Here is a 23,971-nt window from a genome sequence, read left to right on the forward strand (position 1 = left end):
GAGCTGTTGATTTATTGCATGTAGTTAAGATTTTGAGCTTTTGCTTAACACCGAGCTATAGGGTGTGATTTTTCAGAAGTATCGGTGTGGAATTATGGGTCTGAATTTTCCCAGTGTAGATGAGGTTCCTGCCTTACGGAAAAGATTCTCACTTTGGGTTTCTGAGACTTAGCTAGGGTGCTAATTACTGGGCGGGGTCAGAGGATTTGGGGTTTGTATTAGCAAAAAAAGATCCGGGTTTAGTGCGGCGCACACCCAGACGTGACCAGCTCACACCTCGGAGCGTGGCAGCTGTGGCGTGGCGCTGGACAGGCGTTGCCATGTTCTGCTTTGCTCTTCAGTACTGGGCCGATGCAGCGATGCAGTACTGGGGATGCGTCCTGCACCCGTGCTACGAGGATGCGCCTCTTTGCTGCAGCTCAGCCTTGCAGCGTGCTCGCGGTCCCAGCGATTACACGGTCATAGATGTTGCTTAATCCCGTCCTGAATCGCTTTCCTTCTTGCTCATAGCTGTGAGTAGCTCCCTGTCAGCGTGCGAGATATTAACACGAACAGGGATCGTGTTTGTTTTGATTCAAGGGCGCTGAAGGACTCTCAAGGGTTAGGTTAGTGGAAACTGCTCTTTTCTCACTGCTCGAGGTCTGCAGTCGGCGTCTGGACACATTGCCCATGGCTGTAGAGTCAATGCGTTACTTAATCTGTGTTGCAATATTGAACTTTCTTTAGCAAGAGTCTGTCTAGGCGCTGTGTTTTTCAGGGCACGGTTGCCTTGATTCATTGATGGCACCATTATGTCTAGAGAGATTTTTGCTTTCAGTCCCTTTCCCTTGAAACCCCTGTTGCTCCGCTCCAGCCCTGTTCACAAGCGCGTTTGCATCTTTCAGCTGACTCCGTAGGACGAGCAGCCAGCGAGCGTCTCATGCTTGAGTTTCACGTAGATTGGAAAGGCGTTGCGAGCTCTCGCTGCAGATACGGGTGCGTCCCATTTCTTCACTGACTCAAGATGCAACTGCTATAAACCGAATTCAGGATTTTAAAGCTACACTGTGCTTATTTTGCCGCTCACATCCTCGCCCCTAAGTGTATTTGCGATGAGTAACCTCACCCACAGCTTTGGAGACTCTTCGCTACAGAAGTAGAAAGCATTTGCAAAACCAACAGCAGAAAAACTGTGGTGGTAAAGCAAGCAGGTGTGACCCAGATGTGTCCAGAGCAGATGCACCGAGTAAAGAGGTTTCCATCTGGCTATTCCCTGGCAATAATCGCGGTTTAAAGCAAAGGAAAAAATTCTCATGAGCAGCTCACGCTAAAGATCTCGTCTATGAACCTGGAAAACCAGCTCTCTCTGTTTTTGAGGGAGTAAAGCAAATGCCAGGCAACGTTTCGGGCTCTGCTAGCTGAAACGTGCTAAAAGGTCTGCTAGGAAATGTCCTCCAGAGGCCTCTAGGGGATTGTTGTCTGGGTGCTGCGAGACACCGAGCTGATAGAGCAACTAGGAACGAGCACACGAGTATGCAATTTGGTTTTAATCGGCTGGGTGGTTGACTCTTCCCCTTGCTTTGCAGAAGAGTTCGCGGTTCCTAGCGTTATCATTTAGCCCATTCTTATTTTCACTTAAGGCGAAGATATCACGATGTTTTGAAATGGGGCAGACTGAAAACAAAAAAGCAGAATTTCCTACATGCAGCGCTTATGCAAACAGCGGCTGGCCTTCGGGCCGACCTTTCGGTCGCCGTGGATCACGGCAAACACCATCAGCAGGAGCCAAGCGTCGCGAACGCTCTGCTTTCGATAACGTGGCCTCAGAAAGGCTTTCGGAATATACAAAGCGCAGAGCAATGCTCTGACAGCCGAAAATACACTGTGATTGATCTGCTTTCGTTGGAAGCTGGTCTAGGTGTGCTGTAGCCAGCCCTGCCTCTGCCTCTGAAGTCGCCCACGGGGGGCCGAGGCGCTCCCCTTGCTGAAGGGGTTTCTCCTGGCTGCGTTACACCAGGGCTCGCCGAGGAGGGAGTCAGCGGTTTTCTTGTTTGCTCAGCATCAGCTGAATGCCGCTTCCCAACACTGCGAGGCTTCTCTGGAGGCTCGCTTATCGTCCTGCACTCGAACAGAAGGTATTTAATTTTTAAGTAAATATTTTTGCCATAACCTCAGGCTTTTCCCCCCCCCCCCCCCCCAAGCTTGATGGTTGCAAACACTCCCCTTGTGCAGACGCTGGCATAAAACCGAATCCAATACAGAAAAATCTGAGGAGCGGTTGGCACATCTCCCACCGTAGGCTGGGGGGGATTAATTCCCGTAGCCGTACGGGGCGCCCGTGCTGCTTATCGCTTTGAGTTTTGACGTTGCAGAAAGTGGGCTGAAGGGGGAGACTTCACCCTGAACTCCCCGGCTTCCGTGCGGGCAAAAGCCTAGAAGGCAATAAGTCAGCCTTGAATTCTGGTCCGAAGGTCAACAAGCAAGCGTGACGCTGGAGCAGATGGCCCGAGTCCCTCGGGGTGGGATATCTTGTCCTCAAGCATCGGGTGACCTCATCGAAGCCTCCCAGATTGCCATCTCTGCAGTCACACCGGGGGTAACCCCAACGGCTTCAGACCACGCTGCCTTCAGTTTGACCCACAGAGTAGGAGCGAAAGGTCTCTCGGTGTGTGTATAAAAGTCAGAAAAGGTTAAATTACAGTGAATTCTGCTCCCCGGCTTATTCAGACATGTGTGGGATCAGATGTCTGGTCTTTACGTGCCGCCTCCCCGCTGACTGTAACTGCGGCGTTGGGTCAGCGCCGGTTCCGGGGGGAAAACACCCTCCGCGGGTTGCTCATCGGGTGATGGGAGCTGGTCCTGCCGGGGCAGGGTACCCGGCTGAAAGTGTCCCTGCGGCCCGGCCGAGAGCAGCGAATCAAGGGTAAACTGCTGTTTGCTTTAAGAGTGGCTGGAAGTTTATTTTTAGCCGCTTTGAAATGCGATTTGAATGCACGTAGGTATAGTAGCCACAGGCAATGTAATGAACAAACCCCGTTTCTTTTGCCAGAACACAAGAAAAGGTGGCCGAGGGGCGTATTGTGCTGGGAAGGTTGGTAACGGCTGCGTTACCCCCATTATTTACCAGTTCCCTATCTTCTCAAGAGGCGTTGAGCAAGCGATGCCGAGCCGTACAATGAGTATATTGTAGCTTGTGGTTCTGATGTAATTCCCACCAAACGCTCTTTCCACAATGAAAACTTGAAGTTACTTGAAACCAAACTCCTTGCCCTTTCCATCCCCTGCACGCAGAGCCGCATGAAGTTAATAAACGTGCTCTGCCGGCCTCGCTCGGCACAGCCGCGCTCTGAAGCCCTGCAAAGTCCCAGTATCTGCCAGTGAATAGAGGCTATAATCGGCACAATGCTCCTAATAAAGGCTGGTCCTCACAGTATTTGCCTTGAATTCTTATTTTAGGGTTTTCTTGTAATCTTCCTTAAATTCCCTGTGGCTGACTTGCGTGCTAAACATGTGATCCTGTTTTGGGGAGAAGCAAAACAAGTTTGAGATAATAAAAACCTAAAAGCATTCTGCTCACAGCTTGCAAGCAGAGAGGTGGCTTTGGATTTGTCTGAATGCTCGTGTGGCACAGCAGAATGCTGGCTGTTAGGAGGCTCAGGAAAGAGGCTTATTCCCGTGATAAGATAACTTTTAAAGGGCGGAATTTTATCTGGGCATTACGGTGACTTGAGAGCGTAGATATGTCGGGGGCTCCTTTCTTTTCACAGCCGTGCATTGCTGATGGGGAAATGCTCTGCTGCTTTCTCCACCAAAACAGCAGCTCTGCCAGCTGACTCAGACCTGCGCCCTCGTCTCCATTTTCTTTCCTTTTCCCTTATAAAAGAGTTTGGCCTCTCCTTTTGCCATTTCCAATGTAGCCTGGTTTGGGGTCTCCCAGGCAGAAGGTGGAGGCTGGGTGGTAAACTGTGCTGCAAAGCTCGAGAGCGGGCGGCGATAAAGGTGGTGTCTAGAGGGGGAGATTGCGTGGACGCAAACACTAGCGCCCAAAGGGTCTCCGCTTTCAAACGGGGTGGGTTTCTTGCAGCTACGTGTTTTGGGTGGCTGGCAGTCGTCCTGCCTTGCCCGGTCCAAGTTTTGGTGCGCAGGTCCGGGTACGTCTGCCTGTTCCTCCGCTTGCAGCGGGAGGCGAGAGCATCGCGTCCGCGTGGTGTTTGAGTTGGTATTGCAGTCCAGGTTTGGGGGTAGATGGATGTGGCTGCTTTAGTCAGAGGGTTCTCCCTCTTCGCGCATTTGCTTATCTGTAGAAAACTCCAAAGTCATTTCAAAACCTTTCCACCCACTCGGCACCCAAGGAGTTGCACAGCGGAGGGAGCTGCCAGCCCGGCTGCAGGCTGCTCGCTCAGCTGGGTCATGGCTGGTGCCGTAAAATCCGCTGATCTCATGACGAAGTAACTTTTGCACGAGGCCGATAAATTCATGCGGCCTCACGGTGCCGCTGGAAGAGCCTTTGTACGCTCGCTGAGGAAGGGAATGAAACGCTGCACCGTGTTAAAGCTTCCCCTGCCCCCTTGAAGTGTCTTGAGTGCTGATGCTCGCCGCGTTTCCCAGCTCAGATCTCGGGAGCTGTGGGAAATTCTCAGGAAGCTTTGTGATATTCAGCCTAAACTTCCCTTTCTTTTATCTCCTTCTATAACTTCGTAGTCCGGTGCCACGACGCAGCCCAGCTTCCTGCGCAGTCTTTATACCCTCCCGTTGGTGGGGAGCCGCTGTCGAGCCCTCCCAGACAAGGACAAACTCCGCAGTGGCCCAGCCAGGACACGCATGTTTAGTTCTCAACCTGACCGCTAAAATCAGTAAGTCGGTACCTCTTTTCAGGCCGTAGTTGAAGACGCAAGCCTGAGGTGGGGTTGTGTTTAGAGCCAGGGCAATCTCTGGACTCAAAGACCTGAAAACGTATCCCTAATCACTTCCGAATTGCATATGAAAATAACAACTTAATAGCAAAACCGTTGAAGAAGGACTCATCCTTCTTGTTGCTTTTAGCGGGATGGTTGGGGTTTGGTGTGCTGGTGTCGTGGCTTTGCTGCTGGAAGGCCAGAGCAGAGCCGCGTGCTTGCCGTGCAGGAGCTGCAAGGACAGATCGATGTATTTCTAGTTTTGCTATTATTAAACCCAGAGGGTTTTGTAAAACATCAGTGTTACTCCTCATAGTCCCTTTTTGGAAAAGAAAGCAGGGGTGCCTCGGTGGGGGTTTTTGTCTGTGACACCACCTGCACTTGAGCGTTGCTTAAGCAAAGCACAAATATTCCAGGAGCTGACAGCGGGCGATCTTCAAAAGGCAGACTACAAAAAGATCCTTATTTCGGTGCTCCCTGTGAAGTACTCATTCTCTGGGTAAGATCACAGAATCTGTGAGCTTACATTTCATGAAGATGTTTGAAGAGCATGTATTTACTTAAAAGATCATAAATGTCCTCAAAAATCTTCACAGAAGCGATTAACATTTTGCTGAGATGGTTGTGGAGCAGCAGATTTTAAATGGTCCTTGAAGCAGAGGAATTTCCAACCTGATTTTGAAGAGCAGGGAGGAGCTTCTCCTTCCCACCCGCGTGCAGCGAGGGCAGCCGAGCTGGGGAGGAGATCGAGGGTGTTGGGGGGCTCGTGAGCTCTTGCGATGGTTTCTGCAAGCGCGGGGATGGCATTTGTACGGCTTAGTCATCTCGGGCTCTGAGAAGTGGAGAGGAAACTGCAGGTGACTGGAAAGGAGCAGATTCAAAGCGAGAGCCCGTAATGCCGTGCCGGGGGGGGGGGCGAGAGGTTTTGGGGTGCAGCACCGGCTCCTGCCAGAGCGAGCTGCAGTTTTCCCTCTGCAGAAGCGGCGACTTCTGCAGCAGCGCTGGAGCTGCTCGTGCACAGATCACACCTGCACTGGCGACTGAAACTGCTGCTGGAGCTTGTTCTGCTTCTCTGCTCCTCCGTCCTTCCGAACCAACTGCTGCCCACGCCGGCCGCGAGCTCCGAGTGACACAGCTGCACTGAAGCACACAGAGGACGAGGAGCCACCATGAAATTTTGTGGCCTAATTCTCGTAGCAGCACCCCTGTGGAAGCTGTGAGCGCTTGCTGCTTGCGTGCGGTGATCTGGTTTTCCCCTCTGTACTTTATCTGTGACTGCACTGACCAGAAATGCAAGAAGGATGAGGACGGAGCAGACTTTGCAGTGCAAGTTCTGGTTTATTTACTACCCTCAACCCACAACAGCCCTTAAGCACCTTGACTAAAGTCCAGCTTTGGTTCCTGGTTTAAATTATATGGTAGAGCAATTATTATGTATCTGCCATCTGTATTGTACCGTGGACTAATACATGAGCCCAGTGGTGGCTCCAGCCCTTCAGGAGGGTAGCCGGATCCCCCCGGGGAGCCGGCCATGCGGCCTCGGGCCGGCTGGCGCGGTCGCTGTTGCAGCCGGTTCACCTCTGCACCACGAATGCATCTGCAGCTCCCACACACGCGAGCCGAGGAGAAACCTGAACGCGCGTCTGGCTTTGCATTTCCAGCCCGGTGCCTTGCTGGTTGTGTTGCAGCCTCCGGGCGATGGCTCCAGGTAACAACCGATGGAAATACCTTTGCACTCAGCTTTTCTTTTTTTTTTTTTTTTTTTTTTTTTTTTTTTTAAATGTGTGGTCTAAAAATAAGGTTGGAATGTGCTGCAGTGACTCAGGGTACACGGTCTGCAGCACCGGGGTGGTGATTGTGTGTAATTGCTGTGGCAGTCCTGCCAGCGGTCTCCACCCAGCTGGCACCAAAGCTGCTGCAGATAAATTGGAGAGAAGGGGAGTTGAAAGCCAGGCCTAATACGACAGCACGAGTTAACTGGGGGGGTTTCAGGCGACCCTGGAAACAAGGTCTCTTGAATGCTCTGCAGCTTAGCTGGCAGATGTGTCCTGCAGGATTTCACGCTCTCTCAGCCAGGTAATCGTTTCCTTTAATGGGAAGGAAATGGAGCTACACGTCTCTAGGGATGCTCTCTCCTTCCAAAATCCTTGGCCGGTTTGAAACTAGAGCAGTTTAAGAGACAAAATCCTTAAGCATTTAATGGATCTTCTCGTAAAGATGGAGCTGCATCAGAGATGTGTGCCCCCTCTCCTACATCCCTACTACGCGCTAGTCGCTGTTAACGTGTGACACGGGTACCCAGGAGGAGCGGCAAGCAGCCGTGCCAGCCTTCTCCCCGAACGGCCGCGCTGCTTGTAAAGCCTCCTCCGAAATGTGGGCTCGTTAGGGCACCAGGGCCCTGCTCCGTGTCACCGTGCACCGCGGCTGGGTGGCTGCTGAGCCCTGCGCCGCTCTGCGCGCCTTCGTGCCGCGAGCCCCGGTTTTGCTGGAGAGGTACCGTGCCGTGGGAGTGCTCCCTTCCCGTGCGGAAACCCCGGAGGCTCCGCTCGGAGCTCAGGGGTTTCTGTGCTGCAACACAACCAGAAAAGCGAACGTGTTGCCTTCCCACCCAGGCTGTGCAAAAAGCAAATTCACTGCTGTGTGTCAAAAACCCCCTAGAGCTCAGCCATGTTGGCTTGGGTTGTTTCCATCTGGAGACAGACGTGCCTAGGTATTGGGGCTGGGGGAAAAATAAACCCCCAAAACCAAATTGCTCTCAATATGGACCTGAAATTGAGGATAAGACTTCTCTTGGTCTAGTAATGATGTGATTTTAAGCTTCTAATATGTTGAAAGTGGGCTGGAGTGCAAGGCTCGGCCCCGGTGACAGCAGCTCCGAAGGGTCTGTCGCTGCCGGGCTGGAGCTGCTGGTGGCTTCAGGAGGGACATTGAGTGTCTTAAAATACGTGGCCTAGTTACAACAGGTTGTAAGGAGGCTGTAATTTACCTGCGGAGGGACCATGTGAGGGGACGTTTTTGCAAATCTAAAGGAGCTTACGGGCACCTCAGTACCTCGTTTATTGCTAAGGTGAACTGCTTTGGCATCCCTGCTCATCGTGCCGCTCAGGCTGCCGGTGGTGCAGAATAAGGTGTGGGAAACCAGCTGGATGGTTTCAACACCGAAATGTGGATAAACCCTGGTGCTGAGCAAGAGGCAGAGCGAAGCCCAGTGCTTCCCACTGCTGCCTCTTTAAGGAGCGTTTCTCCATCCCGGGATGGCTCCTCGGCCGAGCTCCTCGCTGCGCTCTCCCCGAGTATTGTCCCACGCCATAGAAATCTGGAGGTCTTAAAGGAGGAAAAAAAAAAAAAAAAGAAAAAATTGCTGCACTCAGGAAAAAATTCAATAGCTCATTCAGCTGTTAAGCTACTGATGCAGGAAGTGTAAAAGAAAAATGGAGCCTGCTTTGTTCTGCCCAGACAAGGAGTAAATGCCATTGCCCTAACAGCCTTTTTCTGTTCCAAAAAAGCATGAGGTCATCTTTAAAAGCAGTAACCACCAAGCGGGTTTACACTGGGTTACCAGTCCCAGGCTCCCCCTTCATCCCCCCCCGTTTTCCTGGCACCAGTCCGGCTCGGGGCTCGGCGCGGGATCGCTCCGGCGAGGTGCATGTTGCTCCGCTCCCGTGCCGGAGCTGCCGGCGGGCGCCTGGCCCCAGTCCAGGGCCTCGGCAGAGGGGCTGCAGGCTCTCGCCTGGGAGGGAGCTGCTCGGTAACGTGGGCCCTTGGCCGCTCGGTCCCCGAGCACGGCAGGCTGCGTGCTGGGGGGCTCGCCTCCCCAGCCAGGGTGGGATGCCCTCGGGCTGCCAGGTTGCTGATCCGGCATTGCCCGTGATCGCGTGGGAGATGGTTTTATGCACCTCTGTGGCTCCGGAGTTGGTGCCATCTCAGCGGCGCGGGATGTTTCACCCTCCAGCGAATGCAGGCCGTGCTGCGGTGAAACGCTGCTGGCGGTTGGGCTGCTCTTTAAAAGCACGGTTTGGTTAAGGCTGAGATCCGGGAGCGCATCCTCCTACCCCGACCATCTCCCCGCATCCCTCCGCCAGCACGGTGTGCCCTGGCACCTCACCCCACCCGCCCCGTGATGGGGGGCGGCTGGAAGGCGATGCTCCGGCCAGCCCGGCTGCGGGCTGGGAGCCGTGCGGGCTGCTGGAGCGGTGCTCTCCCGGTGCCTTCCATCGCCCAGCCCGAGCACAGGGACATCCAGAAGCACCAGGCTCATAGGTTGGTTTTTTTTTATTTGGGGGGAAGGCAAAAGCAGCATAACTCCGGCAGTTACTCAGATGTTCGCTTGTTTATTTAGCCTGCTAGGAGTGGCTGCTTCCAGCTATGAGAAGTATGGGAAGAATTCAGAAACCAGAGGGATCAGTGCATATTTCTTTCCTAGCGTAATGCTTCCTGCCGTTCGGCTGGAGAGGCTGCGGGTGGGAGCGTGCAGGTGGCACCGATTGCATAAAAGAGAAAGGGTTTTTGTGCCGAGTCAATGATTAACAGTTTTGGGTGTCAGTCTTGCAGCACAGCGCCGTACATCTCGCCGGGTGCAGATCAGAGGCGTGCTAAGGCAAGCCCGGTTTCTCGGCACGCCACGATGCCGAGGGTGGCAGTTTCATCCTCGTGACCTGGATCCTGTTGTAACGTTTCGGTGCAGCGCCGAGGGCAGGGCGAGAGGAAGGGTCCCGCCGTGCGTCCCCTGGGACGGAGCGAGGTGCAGGGTGCCGAGCCCTGTCCCGCAGCGACCTTGCTCCGTGCCACGGGGCTCCGTCATCCCTCGCCTCCGAGTGGAGCCGGGAGGCGCCGCCGGGGCAGGGCTGGGAAATGGATGAAAGGGCTGAGCGGGCAAAGCCCTGCTCGGAGCCAGACCAAGATGCTCGGCGGAGGAGGCGTCTGCTCCGACACGGAGCTTGTGCTGAGTCACGGCTCGTCAGAGCCAGCGCTGCTGTCACCGCTGTTGCTGCACGCTTCTGACTCAAGAGCTGCGCTGGTTTTGCTTGTTTTTTTCTCACTAAAGCAGCCCAAATCGTTACCTTTGCAATCTACCTGGTACATGAAGAATTAGCTTATGAAAAAGAAAACCTCTGTGAGAAGCGGAGGTGCCCGCTCCGTAGTCATAAGTCAGTCTTGCTTTGACGTCAGGGCCGTGCAGAACAGATCCTCGGTACTGAAAGTGCAAAGCAGTCCCGTGGAAATGCCCTTTTCGTGCTTGTCTCAGTGGAAACATGGGAGCACCGATAGTAATGCGCTGCCTGAAGCACCCTGCTTTGTAAACACTGAAAACCTTTTTTTGCTGAAGGTATATGAAGAATGCAAACACAAGAAATCTGCTTTTGTAGCGCTTATTGTGATCCTTTAAATTCTTTTGTTTAGTGATGAAACCTGATCTAGACGAGGGCATTTCTGGTTGCCCTTGAGTCAAAAGACTGAGCTGATGCAGGACAGTTATGAGCATCCTGACCTGCTTTCGCTTCATAATACGCAAACCAGTTTAAAACAGCAAATCCTGATCGCTCCAGAATTTATCCTAACTTAACTGTTGGGACTCTGTCTCCCAGCGCTTTTCCTAAAATAGGAAAAATAGTGCTCCCAGGATGTTTGCGCTGCAGGCGAATCATAACTCGGGACTTGTTGCTTCCTTCTGGAGCCTGCTCTGCCCCTCGCCTGCGCTCCTGGCTCCCTCTTTACTTGCTGCAAGGTTTCATAACCCTCCCTCGCTTGGCGTTGACCTTGAAACACCACTGGAATATGTATCATCGCCCATGCTCTTGTGTTCTCTTAATTTTTATTAATTTTCAGTGTTTAACTTTCTGCAAGCAGTGTTTTTCATACACCGTCCTACAACCACATAGGTGTGAAACCTTGCTGCAGCCCGAGCCCTGCTAATGCCTCCGCAGTCTGGGATCTGCAGCCGCCTGCCAGATCGCTCCGCTGCTGGAGGAACAGGGACGGCAGCCCAGAGAGTCGCAAGACCGTCTGATGACTTCAGCCCTCCTGGAATTGCTTACACGACAGCGTGAAAAATGCACGCCGACTTAACGTTGCGTTAACGCAATAGGAGTCGTTTCCGAAAATTGGGTTGTGCTCTCTGGGCAGCGCTGCCCTTCCCGGGAACGCTGCCGGGGAGAAGTGGAAGACGGATTAGCCAGGAGGGCAGAAGGTGCCTTGGCAAAGATGCGGGAAGATTTATTTCCTGCTGAATGGTGTCTGTTCGTGACTCAGCAACGCGAGCGGCGTCGTCGTTCTGCAGGGTCATAGGAGATACCGGGAAAGGAGAACTCTGCCCTGGCCGGCCGCTCTCTGCGGGCAGGGGCGGGAGGAGGTCGGTCGTGGCCAAGCACCGAAGGCTTCGCCCGCCGTGCAGGAAGGAAGCCTGGCCGGAGGGATCATTTCTCTGCGGTCGGATGACAGAGCGGAGGCAGGAGGATCTGCACGAGACCTGGGTGTCCCGACCGTCCTGTGCTTCCTCCCCAGGCCCAGCTGCAGACGTCGCCTCCCCCTCCTTTTCCAAATGCTGATTTCTTTAAAACAAAGATTGGAAAAGGGACGACGTAGCTGTGTCCTGCATGTCATCCTGGTTTGCATCACGCATACTTTACTCCGCATGCTTCTGTATGGCTTTTTTCCAAATACCTTTACCTCATGAGTTATTTACGCGCCCGTATAAGTCTGCTGAATGACATCGTTAAAGTTTGTTTTGGCTTTTAAAAAATCCCGAGGACGCCCTTCGTGTGCCACGCAGCAACCCTCTGGGTCTTTTGTATCGACGGTCTCCAGTTGCTAATGACGCGCTCGGTTAATTATTCACCGAGGGAACAGAAGCTGCTTTGAAACTCCCACCGGGCAGAGCGGTCCTGGAGCGAGGCCGGGCTACCTGACCCACGCCGGACTCAAGCGACGCAGGTCCCGCTGCGGCTCTGCGGAGCCGGGGACCACGCGGCTGCGGAGCCGGCGCAGACCCAACCTGTGCCAACAGCCGGGAGCGGGAGCCGCCGAGGAGCCTTAGGGATGCACGGGATGGGCAGCCGCTGCGGGCTGCAGCTGGAGGAGGATTTTGCGTTCTGCAAAACTCCTCTTGACCTTTCTGAGAGCTCGGCTGCTGAAATTTGTACTTGGAAATTTAAAACACCGCAAGAGGAACTGCGCTGTCAGCATGGCGTGCCGGGACCACTCGCCCGGTTCCCCCAGGGGAGCCCTGTGCCATTGCCGCCGGGTGACGGCGGCCGAGGAAGAAGTAGAAGCTGCTGCTGCAGATTTTGGTGCTATAAAACCTCTACCCCTGTGCTCAGTGGCGATCGATGCTGCTCTTCACGCTTGGGAGAGGCAAAGCGCACTGCTGCCGTAGGCAGGATGGCGGTGGTGGGCTGGAGAGCGCTCGGCAGCGCAGGGGCAGGGGGAGGTGGGCGCCTGCCTGCTTGGGTGCTGCAATGGCCCAAGCGAAGCAGCATTTCTGATTCACAAGTGTTGCTTTCGCTTTGCAAAGACTCCGTGAAACCGGGCTCCAGGGAGTAAAACTTCTCCCCCTTGCCAAGGCCTTTTCAGACAGTCGTTGGGTAATGGCTGCCGCGCAGCAGGGCTCTGTCCATGCCGTACTTAGTAAAAGGCATCGTTCCTCAGCCAGGCTGGTGTCCCCCGCGCAGCGTGAGCCGCGGGATGCTGCGGGGACGGGGACGCGGGCTGCGCGTCTCCCAGTGCTGCCGCAGAAGGTCCCTTAAGGAACTCGCCCTCGACTGATTCATCGGCCTTGTTCCATAAACAGGAAGCCGGGAAAGTACAAGCAGGTGATCTGCTGCTGCTGCAAACGCAAATTACATCTGATTGCTTGTATTTTTTTTTCCTCCAGCTGCCTGCTAAGTCTTTATCCAGGTGAAGGATTGTTTTGTCAATGAGGAATGAACTCTTGGCAGTGGGGAGGTCTTTCAAGTTCACGGTACGGATTTAGAAAGAGCTTGACTTAGAGCTCTTCCCTGGTCCTGATGCTGCCTGCACTGTTCTGGAGCGTCAAGATCACTGCTCTCACCATAGCAGGTGCTGTTAGCAGGGCTGTCTTTGGAAAAGCAGATGATAAGATGGCCACAAGTAGCTGTGTGCACGCTAGCTGCCTAACGGGCAAAGCTTCCCTGCTTTTCCCAGGGATTAATGACATGAAAATTGACAGCAGCGCTAGTGCAGCCGGGGTCCAGCTCTTGCTCAGCCTGCATAGGGAATCACAGCGGCCTTGGACACGAGCTGCTGTTCCGAAATCCCAAAGAGCTCGGAGGGCTGGGGTCTGGAGGGCGCTTGATGCTGAAGGAGCAAGCTGTATCCCAGATAAAGCGTTCCCGCCTGGAGGTGCTGCTTTTTCATGGAAAAGAGAGCAGAGCGGAGCGGAGCATACCCCGTGCCATGTCAGGAAGGCCGGGACCAGCACCCATCTGCCGTCCAAGGCGAGGCAGCTCCTTGTGTGTGGTTTGGCATCCTGACGTGGGACTTTGGGTGCTGGCTGAGCTCGTCGTAGGACTCTGGACCCTTTGGTGAAAGACACGGTGCCGTCTCACCGGGGCCCGAGTCTGAGCTCAGGTGTGACACCGGCACTGCTAGCACGAGGGCATCCTGCTTCGCTGCAAACCGGCCGAGTCTCTCTCTTGCAGCATTGTGGCTTAGGAAATCGGGGCAGGAGAGGAGGATCCTTCCCCGGGGACCAGCCTGCTTCCTTCTCCCAGTTTCCACAGTACCAGACTTTATTTCAGCAGCGTGGCTTCCCATGTCGTCCTGACTAACATCTTCCAGGACTCGAGAGGCGGAGATCTCCGAATACCCCTGCTAGTTCAGGGAATCGTCCCGCGGCGGAGTTGGCGGCGCGGGCCAAAGCACCGTTTGTTTTCTCCCGCAGCGTTCGGTGTTGCAAACGAAGCTGAGTGCCGTTCAGGGATTGAGAAGTTCAGCACACGTTGCATGCTGCTGCCAAGCAAAATAATCCCCAAGAGTGCCGTTGTGGGCTGGAATAAACTCCCTTAATGTCTAAACATAGGCGAGACAGCTCGAGTCTGCTAGGGTTTTAGATGGGGCAGACACTCCCCGCTCTCCTCCCCCCAGTAAAGGCAGCAGTTCAGCCTGGCTTTGAAGCCGCCGGTCCTGGGGAGAAGACTGCAGGAGTCTCTAATTAAAGCTAGCACAGAAGGGCTGCAGTGGGCGGCTGGCCGGGGCGCTGGGAGCTGCCCCTCTGTTTGCTTTGGCTCTTCCCTCCTCCCAGCATCGTCTAATGGTTTCTCGGGGGTGGGAGGGGGTACGCGCTGCAGCCCTCTGCCCCCGTTCCCCGCCATTGCCGAATGGTCAGGGGCTGAGTCACTGCCGGCAGGGCAAGGAGGTGACTTTTCCTGACACCCCTGCAGCAGCCCCACGGAGGTGATCATAAAGAAACGGCCCGAGATCGGTGTCTGGCCAAGGGGGCCGGGCTGGGACGGCGTGGCCAGAGCTGCCCTCCGGCGTGCTGCAGCCCTGGCCGCTGCCCCGCGGCTCTGGCCTGAGTGACGGTGATGGATTGTGTCGGTCTCGTAGACAAACTTCTTCAGTTGCTGCTTTTAAATTTTGAGGAAGGTTGTCTGACTGCCTGCATTCTCCCTGCCGGGGCGCCCGGCTGCAGCGTGGCGGTCGCAGGGACGCGGCCCCCCGTGCAGGTTGCACCCGGCCAGGTGACAGGTACATTAAAGCCCCACGAGCAGCGCAGCCGGGGATGGGTGCGGAGTTTGGCAGCTGGACGGGGTCCACGAGCCCCTCGGAGACCGGCCGCCTGGTGCACGGGAAGGAGGTGTGCTTCGGCAAAGCTCCGGTCCCGCTCCGCTCTGGCTCCGGCTCGCCCTGTGGTGCTCTCCTCGTTTCCATGTTCTGCTGGGCCTGTATTTTGCACCATTTTTGTGGAAGGTTCATTTGAGACGTGAGCGATCGGTGCCTCTCGTGCTTTCCTATCCCCCGTGTCTGTGCCCGTGCCTCGCTGCCTGTCCCCTGCTTCCATCCAGTGCTTTGGCATCTGAGAAACCTCTGCCCCTTGCCCGAGCCCTGACTTGCCACCTACCACCCGGCCTGGCACCGTATGTCGCTCTTACTTTCTTACTCTGCTTTTTTCAGGGATATCAATTTGCAAAATGATGGATAAATAGCAGAGGTCTGAGTTTGTACGGTATCGAGCCTTTCTGGTGGCTGCTTGGAGCCTCATTGTGCAGAGGAAATCCTGCCACGGGATTCAGGGCGGGACGGAGGCAGCGGTGCAACGAGCAGATGAAAAGCGAGGGTGAACATCCCGGAGCCGTGAGCGGTTGCGGTCGAGCAGCGTCCCCGTCCACCTTCCCCCGTCTGGCTCGCTGCGAGCGGTGCACGGCAGGTTGCGTCGGCTGGAAAATTTCTGTTTTTCCGTCTTTTCCGGCCGGTCAGTTGAAGGCATCTGGCAGGACTTTCTGCAGAAAAAGTTTCATTTTTCCCCTCTTGTCGGCAAGTTTCTGTTTGGTTTTTTTCAATCAAAAAAAAAAAAAAAAAAGCCTGAAGAGAGTGCACCAAGAGCGCTGTTTAAAGGAAAGGAGAACTTGCCGCAAAATCAGGAAGCGTTAAGTTGGTGTCATCAGTTTAGAGCTCGTGGAAGCCCTTTGCACGTGCCTGCCAGCAAGGCCGTGCTGCACAACCCGTTTCCAGATGGCGCACGGTGGCGTGGCGGCTTCGTGCACGATGCCAACCCCCTTCTCCCCCTCCTTGTTTTGCAGTATTCTCGCGTGCTGGGCCTGGAGCCGATGGCAGACAATGTCAACAACTAACAACATAGCGCAGGCCCGGAAGCTGGTGGAGCAGCTCCGCATCGAAGCCGGCATCGAGAGGATCAAGGTGAGCGCAGGAGCTGGAGCAGCGCGACACGCGTTGCCTCTGGGGTGGGCAGGGGGGGAGCGGGAAGGGTCCCTGGGCAAGTGCTTTGGGATTTCTCCGACCACGTGCATCCTGCTGCCGTGTCTCCGGCTCAGATATTGCGGCATTTCTAGACGAGCCCCCTTCCCCCAGGCACTGCTCATACCGGGAGGTAAGGTCGCAGCCTGGGCAGCTTCTCCCAGGTGTTAGAGGTGACGGCGCGGTCCGAGGGCGGACCAGCCGCTGGAGGAAGTTCCTGGAGCTCACCTGGGCACATGCAACCTGTGAGGACACGGAAGCTGCCGGGGCCGGACCCAGCAACGCTCTGCCAGGCCTGCTCACGTGCGTTCCAGCCTCGTTGCCCTGTTTTTTTGCAGGAGGGCTTCACGGTCCGTATGCAGTTCCTCTGAGAAAGTCGCTGCCTGCAGTTATTTCTCAGCTGCTGCATTCTTGCAAACGAAAAAGGATGCTGGCACGCCTTCGCTCTAGTTTGAGGCACGTTTATGGTAGAGCTAGGGAAGGTTAATTTTGTGCTGCAGTTGTCCAGGATAGCAAACCAGAGTCTATTCTCAGCTGTGTGCTGGCTCACCAGCAATCTGCTGGGGCAGCGAAGGAGCCCCAGAAATAAAGCTCCCTTTGGCCCTGGGGGGTTGGAGCCAGTAACGTGCTCAGCGCCACAGCCTCCCCTGAGAGTCGGAGACTGGATCCTCCAGGAGCTTTCACTCTATTCTGGGAACCAGCTCGGTGACTGCGGTACCGGGGCTCGTTCAGCCACGTGAGCTCTGGAGAGGAGCCCTTGCTGGAGACAAATATTAGCGTGTGGGCAGCAAGTCCCGGCTCCGTCAGCAGGAAACCCCAGGGCACTCTCTGAATTTACACCTCCTAAGCCACAGAGGAACCACGCTCATCACCCAGCTCTGCAGCCCTGCTGCCCGCGTCTGGGCTTTGCCTGGCTGGGTCGGGCCGCTCCGCTGCCCGTCCCTCCCAGAAGCTCCCTGGGAGGGGAGAGGCGAGATCCGTTCATGGAAAGTCACTTGTCGTTAGTCAGGCAAAGGAAAGCCCCGTGCGTGGTGAAGAAAGGCACAGTGAAACCGAAATACTGTAAAACGCATAAGTGTTAAATCCACCTGATAGTTTTTAATTCAGTTTCCTGGTCAAAGAATGTTTTCTTTGACTTTCAGTCCCTGCTGCTTCTGCAGCAGCAGGTCCCTCATCATCTCCGGTTCTGATGTGCAGGAGCTGCTGCTGCTTTGAATATCTTTTTTTTTTTTAAAAGCCATGAGGTTTTGTAGCTGTTTTTAGGACCACCACTTTCCAGACTCCAGCGATGCACCCATCAGCGAGGCCATTTTAGGGAACACAAAATAAATTACAGGTCTTCCCCCAGCACAGCCGTTGCTGACGCTCCTAAGAATTACCGCGTCTCAGCTCCAGGATCCCAAACGGTGCACGCCGAGGAGGAAGGAGGGTGTGTGTATACTTAGCGACCTTTGTAGCTGTGACCGTCCTAAATGCTTTGCTGGGAAGGAACAACAGCGGCGGGACCACAACACGCTGCTATTTAGGCTGAGTGGAGAAGATGTGCTGTCTGGGCGAGCTTTCAATAATGCCGTGATCCGCAAACCCAGCTCTCGGGCGAGCGTGCCAAGCCAGCCAGCTCCTAAGTACAGCGTCAAACGAGTCCTGGCTCCTCCGGCTCCTGCTCTCCCTACCTCGCAGCCGAGGTCGGCGAGACGTGCGTTTGCCTGCAGAGGAATGAGCCGATACGCTTCGGAGATGAGGGGAGCGGGCTGCCCCGTGAGCCGTGGGTGAAGCTGTGCCCGCAGCGAGAGCGGCAGCCTGAGGAAAGCCCTGCCATTCCTCCCCGCGAGGTCTGACCGAGCACCCGGCGCTGCCGTCGAAGCACGGCCCCGCCACCGCACCGCGATTCTCCTCCCCAGCCCGAGCAGCCCGTACAGCTGCGAGAGAGGGGCCAGGTCTGGCTCATCCTTCCCTTCCTTCGTGCAGCTGAAGCTTTAAGAGGAGCGCGGAGGTTTCCAGGCCGCTTGCTCTCATAACAGGTTCAGCCGCGCTCCCGGCAAGCTAATCTCTTTCCCCTCGCTTTGCTCTGGGATTAGGCGTAATTACTGTCTTATGTGAGTAATAGGGTTAAGGTAGAGCCTTGACCTCGTCTCTGCAGAGCAGTTCTGCTGTTGGATCCCAGTGTATGTGCTAAGTGTGTTTAAGTGCAGGCCAGCAGCAGTCGGTGTTCGTTAGAAGCGTTCGTTACTGGTTAGGACTTGGATGCTTAATATTGCAATAATACCTGGAGTCTCCCACCAAGGTCTGCTGCAGTCTCTGGACCTGCCTTTCCAGGAGACACCAAGAAAAGGAGGAGGGAGCCCACCCTGTGGTGTGGAAGCACAGATTAAGTGGTTTGCCCAAAGCTGGAGAGAATTGGGGTTTTGTCGCGAGCGCCGTTTCTCCTCGCTGCGCGCTCTCGCTTGCCGCTGAAAGGTTTAATAACGACGGCGCGCAACTGCACGTTCCTGCTGGGCAGGTTGCATCGCTCCGCAGGCGGCAGCGCCCGCCGCGCTGGCCGCGAGCCGCAGCATCCTCTGCGAGGCTGCGGAGCGCGGTGAGCCCCGGTAGTGCCGCGACGTCCCCCGCAATCACGGCTCGGCTCAGCTGAGAGGGGTGAGTCGCCCCGGTGCCCAGCAGCCACGGAGATCCCTGCTGCTGTAAGGCTCTGCAGCTACAACAGGTCACATCTGGGCCTTCCAGATGTGGTAGGGTTGCATCTGTGCTCTGTGTTCGCCTTGTGTTCACCCAGCTATTAAGTTAATGAATAAAAAAGGGGTTGCTGTTGGTCTCCAGAGCTGCTGGCACCTCCCTGCCTGGGCCCTCCCCGTGCCGCCCACCCGCCTCGCTGCGGACGGTGCCGCCGCGTCGCTCGCCCACCACCGCGGTCCCCTCTCTGCCGGGCTGCTCTGGGCTCTCGGTTCCCAGAAGACATCTTTGAACTAAAATAAACAGAGCCTTAAGTAATAGTTTCTAACGGTTTCAAAACCTCCATTTTTAACATCAGAGGACGGCCGCTCTCAAGCCAGCTTTTTTTCCTTTCTTTTTTATCCCAAAGCCCTTGGAAATGAGGACAATAATATCTTCTTTTAAATCTCTTGCTCTCGGCTGGGAGTATTTTCCCCGTACTCATCGCTTTATTTATGTCAGACCTTGCAAACTTTTTTTCCCGTGCCCGTTTCCCCTTTTCATTTGTCGCCATCTCCGCAAAGTTTCTGTTAACGAAAAGCTGAACGTTGGCTCTCTTCCTCCCCGCGGAGCCTGGGAAGCGGTCGCTGGCGCTGCGTGGGCTGAGCTCTGCGCCTTCACCTGAACGTTCTCACTAACCTTCTGCTTTCTTGCAACATTTAGGTCTCGAAAGCGTCTTCCGAGCTAATGAATTACTGCGAGCAACATGCCAGGAACGACCCGCTGCTGGTTGGAGTGCCCGCCTCGGAGAATCCTTTTAAGGACAAAAAGCCTTGTATCATCCTATAGCTTTCCTCGCTCCGGCGCGTGCGATCTCTCAGGCAGGGCACCGTTCTCCATCGACTGAAACCAAGCTACAAACTTACAACTGCGCCGAGGGGTAAACACTAAATGTTGGATTCAAATAGAACTTAAATCTCAAAAGAAAAAAAAAAAAAAAAAAAAAAAAATTGGCAGGTGGTTTAGGGAAGAGTGTCTGCTCCTGGGCCGGTGCCGCACTGAGAGGGGTCCAAATTTCAAAACAGAAAAAAAAAAACACAGGGTTGAGGGGTGGGGGTTGTATTTTTAATAGCGACATTCGAGATTGGTACCGGGGTGGTGCAGGCAGTGGGGGTTTTTATTGCATTTGTCAATGGGATGCAAGACCCGAGTATCGGGACCTGGCCGGCGGGAGCTTTGAACAAAGCTCTGAGTGGGTCCGATCCAATTAGTTTCCAATTAGCGCCTCGTTCCAAGAACTCGCTCTGTTTCTTCAGAGGGAACAAGGGAGAAGAGCCCAGGTGGGGACCTATTTCGTAGAAAACTAATAGAAAAAAGACAAAAAACCCCAAGCAAAACACGGCTGGAAAACTTGCTGTTGCAAATGGATGAACCGAGGCCGGGGGGAGGAGGATGGAGGCCGGGGGGCTCCCTCCCCGCGCCGCACGGCTCTGCCGGGCCGAGGGGACGGCACCGCGGGGAAACGCTCTCTGGCGTCGGATCCATCGGCCGAGAGGGTTTCGGTGAGCGGCGTTAGGGAGCCCGAGGCATGGGGGAGGCCGGGCTCGAGCCCCTCCGATCGCTTCTGGGTTTTCTCTGTGCTGTTACCACTGTTTTTCCCAAACGGGACTGTACCGGGGGCGGGGGGAGGGAAGGGGCTTTCTGTTGTGCAGTCTCATGTGAGAAATCTTTTAAAATTGCCCTTTTGGAGAGTCTCAGTCCAAAACACTAAAATTGGCAGATTTACCAGCATTTCCCACCTCCCTTTTTCTCACCGGGAGTGGCAAGTGGAATTCGTTCCACTAAACCCAGTTAATTCGGGGAGATGAGGGTAAGGCTGTAGAAGAAATAGTTCGGTTCCCATCCCTTGGAAATCTTGACATGTGATTTAAACGGGGAGCGCTTTGTTCACCGCTGTTAAACGCACGCGCCGCAGAGCCGGGGATCACCCGGCGCGGAGCAGCCCGCGAGGAAGAGGAGACAAGCAGGCCAGCCTTCCTCCCGCCGCCCGCCACAGAGCCCTGCGGAGCGATGGCAGCGACGGAGCCCGGCGGCTCCGTGCCAGGGCAGGCGGATGCTCGGGAGAAAGATCAGAGCTCAGGGACGTCCCACCGCGTCGCCGGAGCTGCCGCCCCGGCTGTGCTGGGCGCCCTGCAGCCGTCGGAGCCGCGGCATCGCTCACGGCTTCCAGCTCCGGCAGGGAGAGGACGGGTCCCCTGCGTCGGGTTTACGTGACCGAGCCCGGTCTGCGTCCGCAGGGCAGGGCCCGGGGCTTGGCGGCTCCTCGGGATGGCGAACGCTCCCCGCGGTAGGCAGAGGCACGGTTCGGTTCCCTAACCAGCACACCGGTACCCGTTCCCGGTTATCCTGAACACAGGCACCTCACGCTGGTGTCCGAATACAGGCGGTGCCGAGTTTTGGTTTTGGGAAGAGAAGGGAAAAAAAAAAACCCACACCTGATGTGAAATCCTGGGGATTTTCCCATTCCCCCAATGCTTTGGATTTGGTTTGAAATGCCACGACCTCCCGCTGGGATGGAAACCGCGCGCGGCCGACCCCTTCACGGGACAGGGAGCGCTGCCCGTGGCCGCGGGCAGCCCCTGCGGGAGGGAGGCTGGAGGAGGCCCTCGGGTTCGGCTTTCGAAACCCAAAACCGTGCTCACGCTTTCTGTTGTGGTTCAGCTGGAGGGAGGAAACCTTGCAGCCCATACTGGGTGCTGCGTGTGCTTAGACTGGTCGGGGTCGCTGGTCCGGGCGGGGCACTGGGAGGCTTTGCTGGCCGCTTTTTGGAGGATGATGGCGTTCCCGGGGCTGTCGCGGGCTCCCAAGGCACAGGGAGCTGCGCAGGGCGATGCCGGAGGCCGGCTCGAAGGCAGGGAGAGGAGCAGAGCCCGCGGCCGCGTGGCTGGTACCCGGGGAAGGCGGGTTGGCATCTGCCGGGAGGAAGGGCGGCTTCCGAGGGTCTTCCTCCTGCGTGCAGGGGTGGGCGGCGGGCTGTCGGGCTGAGCGCAGCCGGGCCCCCTCCAGCGCCGACCGGCCACGCAGCCAGCTCGGCAGTGCCGGCGGAGGCCGTGCTTAGCAGAGATGCTCCATTTACACTTCTTGGTTGCAGGTATCTCGCCATGGCTTTTTTTAAGTACGCGATCACTTGCCTTTTTAAATGAAGTTGGAAAAAAAACAACCCCAACGTGTTTTTAACACTAACGCAAACCGCAGCACCTCCTGTGTACATCTTGCAGCTGCTTTCCCAGGGCCCTTCGCTGAAGGGAGCGTTTTAAAGCTCCTGTCTCCGGCGCGCCGCGGGCCCCCGTCCCGGCGCCAGCCTCGGGCCAGGTTTGCTGGCGACCCCCGGATTTCGCCCCGTCCCGCTGCGAGCGTTGCGGGAGGTGGAGCAGAGGGAAGTGCATTTATTTCCCTCCGCGGCCGAGCGTGGCCCCAGCCCTGCTCGCACCCCAGCCTGGCACCGCGCTGGGCATCGTCCGTCAGCCGAGGGCGGCAGCCCCGGCACGGCGACAGGCAATGCCTTTTTGTTGGTGGTTTTTCTTTTTTTTTTTTTTTTTTAAATCCCTCATCCAACATAACTTCAAGCTCTTGAACGCCGCGTCTGTAGCGGGAAGCGAGCGCTGTCCTGAGGTGCGCCTGGGTTTTGCCACAGCAGGGCTTTCTCTTCTCCACGAGGGAATTTCCTCTGTCCTTAATCTAGTACAGTTCCAGCCTTATTTTTCTACTCCAGATTGCTGATTCTTCCTCTATGTTAGAGACCAGTGCATGGTGCTATAGCCGGTGACCAGGCCAGTGCCCGAGCTGCAGGTCAGCCAGAAAAACCTGCGCTCTGCGTGGCAGCGGGCGAGCGGCCGAGGTCACCGCAGGAGCCGCGCGCCGTTCCTCCGCTCGAGACCCGGGGCCGCGTCCCCCCACCCCGTCGTCGGCTCGCGCTGCCCGAGGGGGTCCCACCCCGACACCCCGACCCGGGCGGGCGCCAGCCCTGCCTGCATCCCGCCCTCTCCATCCCCCGGGATCGCGACGGGGCGGCTCGGGCCCGCAGCGCCGTGGCTCGCTGCGGGATGCTCCGCCGGTGAACGCCGCGGGATGCTTTGCCGGCGAAGCCAACCAGGCGCGCCACGGTCCGGCAAATCGGGGTCCGTCTGCCTCCCCTCTCGCCCTTCCACCCGCCTGGGCCGCGCTCATCCCCGGCGTCTCGCCCGAGCCGTGCCGCCGTGCCGGCGGTGGGATGGCCGGCGAGGCGGCAAGTTGAGGTTCAGCGTGCGGCCGGAGCCGGGGGAAGGGGGCGGGAGCATCCTTGGGGTCCCCTGGGCGCCTGGGGACGGGGCTGGGGGCTCCCGGCACGGGGATGCCGAGGGGCCGGCGGCAGCAGGGGCCTGCCGGGAGCCGAGCGGGGCGGGCAGGCGGGCAGGGGCCTGCCGGCGGGTGCTGGTGTCTCTCAGCGGGCGACTCGTTAGGTGGAAAAATCCTCGACCTTTTATTTTTTTTTTGTTGTTTTTATTATTTTTTTTCCTCGTCTGAGTAAATCAGTGATCATACTGTAGATGTTTTTGTATAGCATAAATATAAGTGCAAATTACAGTAGTTGCTTGTACTTCGTTAGTGCATTTGCCAAAAAGAAAAAAAAAGGAAAAAAAAAGGACAAAAAAAAAGCCACTTTTCAGGACTTTTTAAGTGCTGCAGATGGCGAAGGGGGAGCGGGGAGCCGGGGCCTCCCTTGTGCCGCTGCTGGGGCGTGGGGCAGGCGGTGCCAGCAGCCCCGGCTCCACAAAGGCCTTTTTTTGGACGTAAACACATGCCCAAATCTGTCTGGCGTTTCTTTTTAGCGTGCGGTGAAGCCGTTGCCAAAAATAGAAAGGAGAGAGACTGCGAAAGAAAAGGGAGAGAGGAAACGTTGCTTCTATTTAACTTTTTGGTCCGTTTTCCTTGTCCTCCCCTCCCTGTCGCGGGGACCGTCCCAGCGGCGAGGCCGGCAGGGCCCAGCGGCTCGGTGCCGGTGCCGGAGCCTCCCGAGCCCGGAGCCGAGCAGATCCCCCTTCCTCCGAGTACTTAAAAAGTCAACTTTATTTAACAAAGTAAAAATAATGCATTTACTTCATTGAACCGAAGCCACGCGTCTGATACTTTGCGCTCTTAATTTTTTCTCTCTGGTCTATTATTATTATTATTATTTGCCAAACTCTGATCTTGTTGCCAAACGCAAATCAAGGTTTGTAAAGACTGTACTTAGGAAGTAATCGGTGTCTGTAACGTAGGCTCCTCATAACGTCTGCATTTTTGGATCTCTGGTTTTTATTTCTGGTGTGCCATAGACCAATTTCTTGCACAGTGTTTAATATTTTGTGGAATTGTTGTTAAGAAGTGAATCGATAACACAATAAAAAGGCTCACTTTTCATTTTGCCAGATCTCCTGCCCAGCCTGCCCTGCGTCTGCGGCGGGGGGACGGCCGCGTCCCCGGTGCGGTGAGTGCCC

General features: G+C 55.9%; 1 protein-coding gene across 4 annotated transcripts in view; it reads left to right on the forward strand.

Annotated features, from left to right (window-relative positions):
• The window catches only part of GNG7 (G protein subunit gamma 7), a 79,781-nt gene extending 55,882 nt beyond the window's left edge, over positions 1 to 23,899 (forward strand). For 3 of the 4 annotated variants that reach the window (XM_082331425.1, XM_082331428.1, XM_082331426.1), the window contains exons 4-5: positions 15,632 to 15,749; positions 19,179 to 23,899. In XM_082331425.1, the coding sequence (XP_082187551.1) occupies positions 15,669 to 15,749; positions 19,179 to 19,304 (207 nt within the window). In that variant the 5' untranslated portion in view covers positions 15,632 to 15,668 and the 3' untranslated portion in view covers positions 19,305 to 23,899. Of the gene's footprint in view, positions 1 to 4,680; positions 4,833 to 15,631; positions 15,750 to 19,178 lie in introns of all 4 variants that reach the window. The other variant, XM_082331427.1, reaches the window with a different exon arrangement.
• Positions 23,900 to 23,971: the final 72 nt, after the last annotated feature.

The sequence above is a fragment of the Platalea leucorodia genome, assembly GCF_965183815.1.
Source record: "Platalea leucorodia genome assembly, chromosome: 21".
Lineage (NCBI taxonomy): Eukaryota > Metazoa > Chordata > Aves > Pelecaniformes > Threskiornithidae > Platalea > Platalea leucorodia.